Genomic DNA, 12,070 nt, shown 5'->3' with positions numbered 1-12,070 from the left:
TATATTAAAAATTAGAAAGAAAAAAAATATGAAGAGAGAGAACAAATATTGTGGATATCAATTTCAATTATCACACACAACCAATTTTCCATCATACACTCACTCCTTGTATTTTTTTCACAATTAACACTACCTAATTATTATTTAATTATGGTTGAGTCAGTGTTAATCTTCTCTTTAAAGGAGTCACTCTACACTCTACAATCTATCCATCCTCATTCTAATTAAACAACAACCCCAAAAAAACAAAAAGGGATTACTAGTTATAATCAGTATAAATTTTTTCAACCAAAATAAAAGAAAATTTATTTTATATTAGAGGAAAAAAAATGAAAAGAAAAAATTCAGAATTTGGTGATGCCAATGCGTATTAATTAATTGTTTTTTGTTTTTCTCTTTTTTTGAAAATGATGCCCTATGGATAATATAATTCCCACCACCCATTTTTCTCTAGACTGCCAAAATTTCAATAGTAGTCGCTCATCAAAAATGACTAAATGATGAATAACTCTAAAAAGACAAAAATTTTAATACTGGAATCAACTCGAATTTCTCCACGAAACCGCGACCTTTACTATTTATTCCATGCACGCATCTACTTTCAATATTAAATTACTTAATAGTTTTTTTGTCATGATTAAAATTAAAATTTTATAATAAATATTAATTGATCAGATTATTAATAGTTTTTTTTTTTTTTCAAGTTAGATCAAAACGTTAATTACAACTAAAAATTGTGACATACTTTTTGTTAACTATTAAATACATGCCCAAAAAAGACAAGGTAAATTTCAATAGTCTTTTTTGAAATTTATCGTAATTACAAATACTTCATTGAAATTGATGATCGTTTAATAAATACTCCATCATAATAGAATTCCAACATAATGATATGTGTAATCTTTTTTTTAAAAAAAAAAAAAAACTTGTGCAAAATAGAAATAATTAAAAAAAACATAGATACCTAAAAGATGGTGGATCCTAATATTAAATTATGAGAGCAGAGAAAGAGAGCATTAAATATAGGTACTTTTTGATTGTTAATCATATAGTGTATGATGGTACGTATAATTAATTGTTAATAAGAATTATGGCAGGTAATCGAACATTAGTAAAAGGCATAAAAGCAGTGGAAGAAGTCAACTAGCGACCACTAATCAGAAATAAATCCTATTAAATATGAGTGGGGCGGTAGCCCCCAATCAACCTTCTTTTATCCTTAAAATATATAGGAGCCCTTGGACTTGTAAATTTTAATTGGCATTATTGTGTTTTATATTAGTGAGCTGCCACTTCATTTGCCATTGCTCACTATTTCATTTCCGGTCTCAGTTTATTGAAGAAAAAAGTGTAGTACGTACGTATCCTCTTGATGCATTCATTGGTGAATTCTTGATTAAAGAAGATTATGGGGGTGGATTAGTGGAGCCAATCATGGCTGGGCTTTGTGAAATGTCAATCTACTTCATGTAAATTAAAAAAAATACCAAACATAAGCAATAATTAATGAAATATGCTGAAATGCAACCCTCTGTATTCCTAGTTTGGGCCAATTATTTTGAGGCCCAGTTTCGAATCTATCAGAAAAGTCATAAGCCTTTTTTCAAATAAGAGCAAAATACTTGGACTAGGCTGACATCTCTGTGTGATGTGAAGCTAATAAAATTTGGTATCAGATACCAATCAATTCTGAATCAACATCTCTGTGTGTTCCGCTGACATCTCCTCCTCCTCCTTTTCACACTAGTTAATTAATTTCCTTTTGATTATCTTTGAATTAGTCAACTCACTTTACCTTTGATAAAGTGATGAGTGATTCCACTAAATTAAACTTTGTGTCCACACTCACACAACGCAAAAAAGATCCCGCGTCTTCTTCCGAAATTTGACCCGTGTGGATACCAAATCTAATTCATTTGTTCTTCGTTCTTTATATTTGTGTGTTTGAATGAGGTTTAAGGATTCCTTTGTATAGGTGTCAAAGAGGTAGAGTTGTGATACACTTGAATACTTTTTGTATTATCTCTTTATATTTGGAATGATATGATTGGTCAATTTGATACTATCTCTTTAATATTTGTATTCTTTTAAAGAGATAAATATCACAAATATTTGATTGGAGCGTACATGCAATTGTTCCACATGGCTCTATCTCATTGACTGAAATATTTGACTTTGATGCATAATTTGATTGATTGAAATATTTCATTTTGACACTTGTCAACCATTAATTTAATAACAAAATATATATTACAAAAAAATTAACTATTTATATTTGAAATTAATTTAGTAAAATTCAAAATATTATAATTGATAATTAATATATTATTATTTAATTGGAGGTAAAAATTTATTTGGGTACAGGATGATTGATAGTATAATAATTTGTTTTCTGCGAACACGTTTAAATTATGCTTCATTTTGGATGCATAGTGAGCGTGTTGGTACGTGAACATCCAAGTAATTATATATTTATAGGATTTGATCTGATAATAAGGACAGGGGATTGAATCTACTTACCTACTTAATTTCCACCAAAGATCCTGCTTCTTGTCTTCTACTACTTAATCCTCCAAATCTTACTCTTAATTAATTACTTGTTATATATATTTCTTTGCTCTATTTTTTCATCTTACAACACTTTATGTTTTTCTTTCTTTTATCAATATAAGAGGTTAAAAAGGATCGCATGTTGGATGCACTATATTTATAAGGAAACAAACGGACAAAATAAAAGTCAGAACCCGTTTATATATATATATAGCCTCCAATCTGGACTTGCATTGGCATTGACCTAAAGAGACTGACAATAGTTGAAGAAATGACATATTTGTTGACATGTGATTAGATGCCAAACCTTATTTTACTTCACTTGCCACCACCAAGCACACACTCACTCTCTTATATATACTGTAAACTTCATCCCAAAACCCACTACCAACTACAATTATAACCATTCTCCAACCGCTTCTTTTCTAAAGTTTGGACTTCTCCCGCTAACTTTTTTCTTTGGGGGCAGAAGCACCAAAAGTGTGTTTTCCGACCAAACTTTTTCACTGATCAACAATATATTCCGACTTCTTTGATTAATTGTGTTGTAAGAAGAAACTGCACATCTCCACATCCAAGTAATCGCCTCAGGTTTCTCTCTCTCTCTCTCTCTTCACTGCTAATTCTATCTACTTGTTGAAAATAAATGCAAATTGCATTGATAGAAGCATGGTTCCTGGAAAAAGGAAAAAATGCAAACTTGTTACACTAGTTTATTTTTCGAGCAAACATTAATGACAAAGTACTACGCGCCACATGCAAACTTCTTGATATTCAGGTCACAGAAGAAAAAGGAAAAAAAACAAATATGTGGAGATTGAAGATTGCAGAAGGTGTTGACAGCCCTTACCTCTACAGCACCAACAACTATGTGGGTCGCCAGATCTGGGAGTTCGACCCCAACTACGGCACACCCCAGCTCCGACAAGAGGTGGAGAAAGCTCGCCAGGACTTCTGGGCCAATCGATACCAGGTCAAACCAAGCAGTGATCTCCTCTGGCGGCTTCAGGTTCAACATTTCCCATTTTCAGCCGCCTTCTCAATCAAATATCAATATGTCAACCTGCTGAATCATAATCAAACCTTTTGAATTATGATCAAATACTAACATACAAGAACAAGAATGCTGACCTTCATATTTTTCAATACTCGCAGTTCCTGCATGAAAACAACTTTAAACAGACAATACCCCAAGTCAAGGTGGGCGATGGAGAAGACGTAACCTACGAGACGGCCACCACCACACTGCGCAGAGCTGTTCATTTCTTCTCCGCCCTGCAAGCTAGTGATGGCCACTGGCCAGCAGAAAACGCCGGTCCCTTGTTCTTTCTTCCACCTTTGGTGAGTGCGCAGTCCTTTATGTAATATCGATGCATGCGTCTGCAATCAATAAACATCTCACAAGAATAGATCTATTTTCAATTCAAGTGTAAAGCTGATGTTGCCTTTTGTGCTCATGCAAAAATACGCAGGTCATGATTCTCTACATCACAGGTCATCTCAACACTGTTTTTCCAGCAGAACACCGTAAAGAAATTCTCCGTTACATATACTGTCATCAGGTGCACTTACACACATACACATTTATGTATATATTCTTGTATGCATATATAAATATGTACACATACGTATGTGTGAGACATAATAGACTAACGGCCTAATCCTAATACCAGAACGAAGACGGTGGCTGGGGCTTCCACATAGAAGGCCACAGCACGATGTTCTGCACGGTCCTCAGTTACATTTGCATGCGTATTCTAGGAGAAGGGCCTGACGGTGGTGAAAACAACGCCTGCACCAGAGCAAGAAAATGGATTCTTGACCATGGCACTGTGACAGCAATACCTTCTTGGGGAAAGACATGGCTTTCAGTATGTAGACTAGTTTATTATTGAAGAACAGAGTATGAGGACAGATTAGCTGTTGTCATGAGTTGTACTAAAGCTAATGAAAACTGGTTTTCTTTGTTCTAGATACTGGGAGTGTTCGATTGGTCAGGAAGCAACCCCATGCCCCCTGAATTTTGGCTTCTTCCGTCTTTTCTTCCAATGCATCCAGGTTGGATCTCTTTCTTTCTATTCTAGTTTGGATTAATCCGAATTTTTTTTTCACCTTTGAGGCTAAAGTGTATATGGTTGGCTATGATTTTCTTATGGATGAGTACTTATCTAAAGACGTTTTCCCCAATAAACATCAATGCAGCAAAAATGTGGTGCTACTGTCGAATGGTTTACATGCCAATGTCCTATTTATATGGAAAGAGATTCGTGGGTCCGATAACTCCTCTTATTTTACAATTGAGAGAAGAGTTGTATGATCAGCCCTATGAACAAATTAATTGGAGGAGTGTACGACATCGCTGTGCAAAGGTAAATACTAAAGTTTCGTAGCATATTATGTCCACTTCATGTTGTATTCTGTTACTACACATTGATGCTGAAAGAGATCTTGAATGGAACATCTGACTGCAGGAAGACCTATATTATCCTCACCCGTTAATACAAGACTTGATTTGGGATAGTTGTTACGTGTTGACGGAGCCTCTTTTGACCCGTTGGCCTTTCAACAAGCTGAGAGAGAAAGCTCTCCAAGTCACAATGAAACACATCCACTATGAAGATGAAAACAGCAGATACATCACAATCGGATGCGTGGAGAAGGTGCTGTGTATGTTGGCTTGTTGGGTTGAGGACCCAAACGGAGACTATTTCAAGAAACATCTCGCTAGAATCCCCGATTACATATGGGTTGCTGAAGATGGCATGAAGATGCAGGTAAACAGAAATGCTCTTTATGCTCTGTTCAGTAGTGTGCCTCATCTTCACACATGAACTGGTCACTTAAAATGCTAAGTTTGCTATTCAAATGCAGAGTTTTGGCAGCCAAGAGTGGGATACGGGTTTTGCCATACAAGCATTGCTAGCGAGTAATCTGACGGATGAAATAGGCGAGACTCTAAGACTAGGGCATGACTTCATTAAGAAGTCTCAGGTCAAAGATGATCCTTCTGGCGACTTCAGAAGCATGTACCGCCACATTTCAAAGGGATCGTGGACGTTTTCGGATCAAGATCATGGGTGGCAAGTATCGGATTGTACTGCAGAAGGGTTGAAGGTAGCCATACTTATCAAGGAAGCTCATATGTTGCAAAAATGAAAAAATAAAATATGTAGAGATGGGGTCTAATGCAATTGCTTTGCTTCCTGATTTGCCAGTGTTGCCTTCTGTTCTCAATGATGCCTCCTGATATTGTTGGAGAAAAGATGGAACCTGAGGGATTCTACAATGCTGTCAACATATTGCTTTCTCTGCAGGTAGAAATCGGTCCTTTTATACATTTTGAAAGCTTTCAATTCAACTAGAAATTTGACACAAGTACATAGTACTGAAATATATGAGCAATTGCAGAGCAAAAATGGTGGTTTAGCTGCATGGGAGCCTGCAGGGGCGTCTGACTGGTTGGAGGTAGTCCTTTCCTCTCAATATTCTTGAGAAGTTAGCAAACCATTCAAACATTTGAGTCTGTGGGTACTAAGTTAGAAACTTTATCTTACTATGCAGTTGCTCAACCCTACAGAATTCTTTGCAGATATCGTTGTTGAGCATGAGTAAGAGTCGTTATTTTTATTGCATTCTGTCTTTCAGGAAAATACGTATTTGATCTAAAGTAAGCTTAACAAGATTCTTGACACAGGTATGTCGAGTGCACTTCGTCAGCCATCCAAGCTCTTGTTTTGTTTAAGCAGTTGTACCCTGAGCACCGGAAGAAAGAGATAGAAAGCTTCATTGCAAAGGCTGTCGGATACCTGGAAGATGTACAGCGGCCCGATGGCTCATGGTATATATACTTGTCTTTTTTATTAAATTTCAAAAAACTACACAATCTTTGCTAGTGTATAAAACCTTGACAATGCATGTCTATAGGTATGGAAACTGGGGCGTTTGCTTCACATACGGTACTTGGTTTGCTCTTGGAGGGCTTGCAGCAGCTGGTAAGAGCTACAACAATTGCGCAGCCGTGCGCAAAGCGGTTGATTTTCTACTGAAAGCGCAGAGGGACGACGGTGGCTGGGGAGAAAGCTACCTCTCCTGTCCAAAGAAGGTAAATATCATATATATGACCAATTGATGATAGATTTAACTAAGTCAGTAGTTATTAATTTAAAAAACAATTACAAATGCTTATTTTCTACATATGTTGTTGAAAACAGGTATATGTGCCATTGGAAGATAATCGCTCAAACTTGGTGCACACAGCGTGGGCAATGATGGGTCTAATCCATTCAGGACAGGTTAATTAATAATTAGACTCTTGATACAACATTCAGATTAGTCTGAATAAAAACATGTATGTTTTCTTAATTAGTTGCTTTCCACTTGTACTTTGACAGGCTGATAGAGACCCTACACCTCTTCATCGTGGAGCAAAGCTTTTGATCAACTCTCAGTTGGAAGATGGTGATTTTCCCCAACAGGTATGACTAATAATTATGGACTGCACTGAAATTAAATGAGAAATTTAGAACTTGATGTTAATAAAAACGTGTTGTGATATTAATTTGGATTGCAGGAAATCACTGGAGTTTTCATGAAGAATTGCATGTTACATTACGCGGCATACAGGAATATATACCCGCTGTGGGCTTTAGCAGAATACAGGAAACGAGTTCCACTGCCATCAACAACAAGAAGCCTCTAATAACACCTAGTGTTAAAATTATGAAGCAATAAATGTATCTCTTTGTTTCCTTCTTTTTACTATGCCTTTATAACTTTTTTCTTTCAATAATATTTATTTTGATGTAAAGATTTAACGGATACGGAATACTGGATCAGAATGTGGTTCGTTTACGATAATATCAAATATTAATAAATAAAGTTTGTTGTTTTCCTCGTCTGCTCTCCCATAAGAGTCAATTCTGTACAAAAGTGAAGACAAGTTTGGCAACAACCAAAGGAAAAGGCTTCCAGGATTCGATTTTTTTTTTAAAATTATATTTTAACTCATTTAATATATACACGCCAAGTGTATAAAATTTTTTTGTACATAGGATACCTCTCCTTTTCTTGTCTACCATTCTTTTTAATTTTTTTTAAAATTAATTGATTATTTTTAACTTTTTCAATATCTTTCACAACTATCTTTTGCTAGTTTTTTCTTTCTCATGCATTTACATTATATATATATATATATTAGATAATTTTTAAAAAATAAATAATATTATTTACAAAATATTATATTTAAAAATTATACATACAATGTGGCATACTTACTGGTTAACAATATACACTGATGGGGGCATGAGACGTGGATTTTGGGCCGAATGAAGATGGGCCTTATAGTGATGGAAAGATGTGGCGGATTGGGCATTTGTATTACCCTGTTATTAGTGGGCCGAGCTCGAGTACGACTTGGCGGTTTGATGTGTTACGTGGTTAATTCCTCTCTTTCTTCATTGATCGGACCGGGAATGGGATAGTAGAAAATGGTCAAGTCCGCCAAGGCCCCACCCCAATAAAATACCCGCAACAATTTAATTTCTTTCTTTCCCGCGCCTATAAATACTGCCTCAAGGAGTTGAAATCGATTCGTCTTCATTGCCATCTCGCCCTTTCAGCTTTTGCTTTCACACACTTCATGCACTAAACCAGAGTAAATAACGTAGATTTTATATCGGAGGGATTTTAAAGCGGAGAGGAGAAAATAAGCAGCCATAAATGGGGAAGCGATTGAGGAAGGCGAGATCCATGTGCTGCTGCGTCTCTCCGCGCTCCTCCTACCTTACTCCTCACTCAATTTTCAGCTGGTATACACTAATTTACAAGCTTAAATTTGAATTTCTATTTCGATGAGTGTGCTCATTTGCGTTTGCCAATATTTTGTCTGGACTCGGAAATTTGACGGTTGATTTGAATTTTGTTTCGGAGAGAGGAGCTGCATTTGTAATCGGGAGTAAACTGAGGATTCAATTCTGAATTTGATCACAATATTTGTTTTCAAGCGTTGGTAAAGTTGCATGAGACGTGATTGCAAACTTAGACTGAGTTTGAATCTGGATGATTTAGTTGAGTTAGCTGAATTTATTGAATAAAGTAATGATTTAGCTGATTTTTGAGTCAAAGTTTAACAATATTTCTTTCTGATTTGCTACTGTTTCTTTCTGCTGGGAGCTTCACATCATCCTTCAATTTGTCTGAGATTTCTCTGATAGAGGATGGATATCTAAATCCATTTTGCTATTTGCAGAGAGTAAATTTATTCAGATCTTGGCATTCTCAGCTAATGCTTATCTGGCTAGAGGTTTAGATTTGAGCCACATGTTTTCATATGAAAGTGAATTGATGTGAGAATTGCAAGGGAGATCTAATGCTGCATTACAACAAATTCTCCGAGGAATACCTAGTTCTTTCAAAAATACTGCTGTTCTCTGTTGAACTTTGTTTAAAATAGAAATTCTATTAGTAAAATCATGGAACTATGATGTTCTATGTTTTTGGATGTATAATAATTTGTCCGACATTTGCATTAACCGCATTTCTTATCTGATTATGTTTATCTAGGTACGAAGAGGATGTATGGACGGAGATTGCCAAGTTTCTAGATGGCAGATCTCTAGTGATGCTTGCAGTGACTTGCAAATGGTTTAATCGTATCATGATGGAGGACAGTGTGTGGAAATATGCATGTCTGCGTGATCTGCAGGTCCCTGACCCTGGAAAAGTAGCATTTAAATGGAGCAAACTTTATGCCACAGCTTTTGGTACTATTCAGCTACTTTGATGTTCCATCAGATTACTAAACTCAAAAATCTTCTATGCACTCATATGATTAGTTAATGATTAATCTCTTCAGATGGAAGTCATGCATATATGTTCCGCCAGCAGGAGAAGCATATTGGTAAATACATTTCAACCAGTAGTTTGCATTTTTTGTTTTTCCTTTTTTCTGACCTGTCACTTTTTACAGAGTGAAAGACGTAAGAAGATGGCATAATGATAAGTAACTTCCTGGTGGAATGAAAAAATTATGGGATAATTGGCATAAACTTCAATATTTATAGTTTAGGCTGTTATTTCAGTAAATCTTACCAAGTGGCGTCAACTTTGAACTCGGACATTCTTTGAAGCAACAAAAGTCCAAAGATTAGATATCTTAATATCCTTTTACATGTAGATTCCACAGCATGTATGGATATGTGTGCACAAAAGGAAATTATATATGGTATATGAAGTGCATAATTATAGATGTTTATCTGAAAGATCCACTGTACCAGCAATTTAAAAACAACATTTCAGGGCCAATTTTGTGGCATATGTTTTCTTATACATGACTCAGTAGATATACCAGAATTCACTGATAGCACAGAAGTCTTTTTTCTCTTTTATTCAGTTTCTGTCATGCATTCTGCTGCTTCTGTAGACGGTTAATAATCTTGTCAAACAAGCATTTCAGACCTGTCTCTTTCTTTTTCATCTGGTGAGTAGACTGGATGCGAATTGGAGCATTCTTGTTTGACTCACATGCTGCTCTCTTGACTGAGAATTTAATTGCACCCCTGAGAATTCCCAAAGAAGGGGCAACAGAGAATATGTTGCAGCTAAAAGGATGCTGTCTGTTAAATAATATCAGAACTGGAATCTGGATTGCTGGTAATTTAAGTATAACTAATAGTTAATCGGCAATTCCTTGTTTGAATATATTGGTCCATTATATATATTCTAACTGCCTACAGTTCCAACCGTGATCATGTTTGAAGACTTGCAGCTTGTTCGATGTCCTGTTTGCGACCTTGATACATGTGATGGTAAGTTAAAGCATGAGCATTCAGTTGAGATATTTTACAGGAGCATATATTTATTCTGTAATTTGTAACTTGTTCCACAGACATAGTGTTGCTTAAAATTTTGAAATCAACAGCAGACAACTAATATGAATATGAGACACTTAAGCTTGGAGCTAGATGTTAGCGGGGCTTGAGTTAGTAAATTCTATCCTGTAAAATCTGACACATAAAAATGATTCAGCAATACTGATAACAAGCAAGTCATGATCATTTTTCTGTCTCGTAACAAGTATGTACTTAATATCCTCCTTTGACTTGCTCAACTATCCCAAAAAATTCAGTCCCTGCAGCCAATATGTTCTACAGGATGAAAATGTTATACCAAATGAGGACTTCAAAATAAAGATACTATGCTTCCTTATTACAGGAACAATGCAAACCCTGGATGCAAGGCATATTGAACTGTTCCTGAATGAGGGGTATCATGATGGGAGCTGGGACTATGATACATTAGGATCCCATGACATAAAAAAGCAGGCTGAAGGGGCTTCTGGTGGGATTTTTGACGTAGAGCATCTCAAGGATCAATCAACCTCTGGTATCACCACTATATTTCAAACAATAAGCTCTTTTCCTCCATATATTTGTATTCACAAGTAGAATAACCTCTTGGGTCTTTTCCTTTAACCACTTGATAATTCATTATTGAAGCTTGTTTTAAAAGAAAAAGAAGTATGCAAGAAATTCTACATATTAAGGTATTAACTAAGGTTTCTTATGTTGGGTCTGGGTTCATTTCAATCACATTTCAGATATTTTTGATCTAAAGTCATGGGTGGGAAAACGAAATGACTGGCAACCAAAAGCGATGATTACTCTGCACGCGGTTGCAGTAAATACCAATTTGCAAGACAATGAAGGTAATATTCCCCTTGTTAACTGAACTTTTTCTATGAATTACTTTACCTGTCTTCTCTTTGTGAAGATAATCATAAGTAGCCTGAAAACTGTAGTTGATACTCATTGGCTTATTAAAATAATTATATCTTTATGCCTTATTTAGTTTATATTCTGTTACCTAATTGCCAAAAACTTCAGTAGATGGTTCATCTAGCTTCCTCTTGCAGCTCATTGACTACTTCTGATTAATATGGTCTGGAAACAGGTCTTCAGGTCAAATACCATGCAATGAGGGCTGGAAAAGATGGTGAAGTTGTTTCAATTCGTATATCCCAGCAGCTGCTGTAGTTTTGTTCAAATCCCTCGGAAATATTTTAATCCCCTTACCAAATATAGAATAAGAGTTTTAGTCAATGTTGTTATGATGTCTTTAGCCAATTCTGTCAACAAATAAAAGAGTCTAATCTGTTTCCACCCACTTCATTTAAGGCCACTCTAAAGCAATCCATGTATTTCATACTTGTAAAGCATTGAAGAATCTCCAAGTTCTTTCACTGATGTAAAGATACCTCGCATTGCAATGGCAACACATACTGATATCCTTGTAAATATTTCCATGTTAAAGTCCACACAGTAGTTTGGTTGCTACCAATAAATGAACTTAAAACATAGGACTAATTTTCTTCACCCCAGTAGAAGATTCTGGTAAACCATTGCTCTCTTTTTGCATTTTCGTTTCCGAACAGGGAACTAGACGCCAGATTTAAGAGAAAATAGATCCTATTATAGTATCTGGTAAAGCTGTACTCTAAAATTGAAATATGAATCTGCTTCTA

At 35.7% G+C, this 12,070-nt stretch overlaps 2 protein-coding genes across 3 annotated transcripts; both read left to right on the top strand.

The window, feature by feature from the left end:
* LOC105173656 (beta-amyrin synthase) lies at positions 2,922-7,438 on the top strand. The gene is made up of 17 exons (XM_011095493.2): positions 2,922-3,141; positions 3,329-3,559; positions 3,706-3,891; positions 4,023-4,112; positions 4,224-4,421; positions 4,524-4,608; positions 4,753-4,919; positions 5,022-5,324; positions 5,422-5,664; positions 5,766-5,864; positions 5,959-6,015; positions 6,112-6,158; positions 6,245-6,388; positions 6,475-6,652; positions 6,762-6,842; positions 6,942-7,025; positions 7,121-7,438. Exons 2-17 carry the CDS (start codon positions 3,359-3,361, stop codon positions 7,247-7,249), a joined length of 2,292 nt encoding a protein of 763 aa, XP_011093795.1. The 5' UTR covers positions 2,922-3,141; positions 3,329-3,358; the 3' UTR covers positions 7,250-7,438.
* LOC105173650 (probable F-box protein At3g61730) lies at positions 7,836-11,923 on the top strand. Of its 2 annotated transcripts, none has more exons than XM_020692670.1 (8): positions 7,836-8,357; positions 9,112-9,311; positions 9,404-9,448; positions 10,036-10,200; positions 10,284-10,355; positions 10,762-10,932; positions 11,147-11,254; positions 11,500-11,923. In XM_020692670.1, exons 1-8 carry the CDS (start codon positions 8,269-8,271, stop codon positions 11,580-11,582), a joined length of 933 nt encoding a protein of 310 aa, XP_020548329.1. In that variant the 5' UTR covers positions 7,836-8,268; the 3' UTR covers positions 11,583-11,923. The 2 variants fall into 2 exon arrangements, with proteins under 2 accessions (XP_020548329.1, XP_011093782.2); XM_011095480.2 differs by having other exon boundaries at positions 10,308-10,355; positions 11,500-11,922.

This window comes from Sesamum indicum, linkage group LG1 (genome assembly GCF_000512975.1).
Source record: "Sesamum indicum cultivar Zhongzhi No. 13 linkage group LG1, S_indicum_v1.0, whole genome shotgun sequence".
Lineage (NCBI taxonomy): Eukaryota > Viridiplantae > Streptophyta > Magnoliopsida > Lamiales > Pedaliaceae > Sesamum > Sesamum indicum.
The sequence above is the reverse complement of the archived record's forward strand: the minus strand, read 5'-3'. Positions and strand labels throughout refer to the sequence as shown.

What these genes read in the sequence shown, in the direction of transcription:
- LOC105173656 (XM_011095493.2), top strand. Translation starts at nt 3,359, where the DNA reads ATGTGGAGATTGAAGATTGCAGAAGGTGTTGACAGCCCTTACCTCTAC. An exon ending in GGGGAAAGACATGGCTTTCA is followed by an intron (nt 4,422 to 4,523) that starts GTATGTAGACTA and finishes TCTTTGTTCTAG; the next exon opens with ATACTGGGAGTGTTCGATTG. An exon ending in GGGCGTCTGACTGGTTGGAG is followed by an intron (nt 6,016 to 6,111) that starts GTAGTCCTTTCC and finishes CTTACTATGCAG; the next exon opens with TTGCTCAACCCTACAGAATT.
- LOC105173650 (XM_020692670.1), top strand. Translation starts at nt 8,269, where the DNA reads ATGGGGAAGCGATTGAGGAAGGCGAGATCCATGTGCTGCTGCGTCTCT. An exon ending in ACTTTATGCCACAGCTTTTG is followed by an intron (nt 9,312 to 9,403) that starts GTACTATTCAGC and finishes TAATCTCTTCAG; the next exon opens with ATGGAAGTCATGCATATATG. An exon ending in CAAGGATCAATCAACCTCTG is followed by an intron (nt 10,933 to 11,146) that starts GTATCACCACTA and finishes ATCACATTTCAG; the next exon opens with ATATTTTTGATCTAAAGTCA.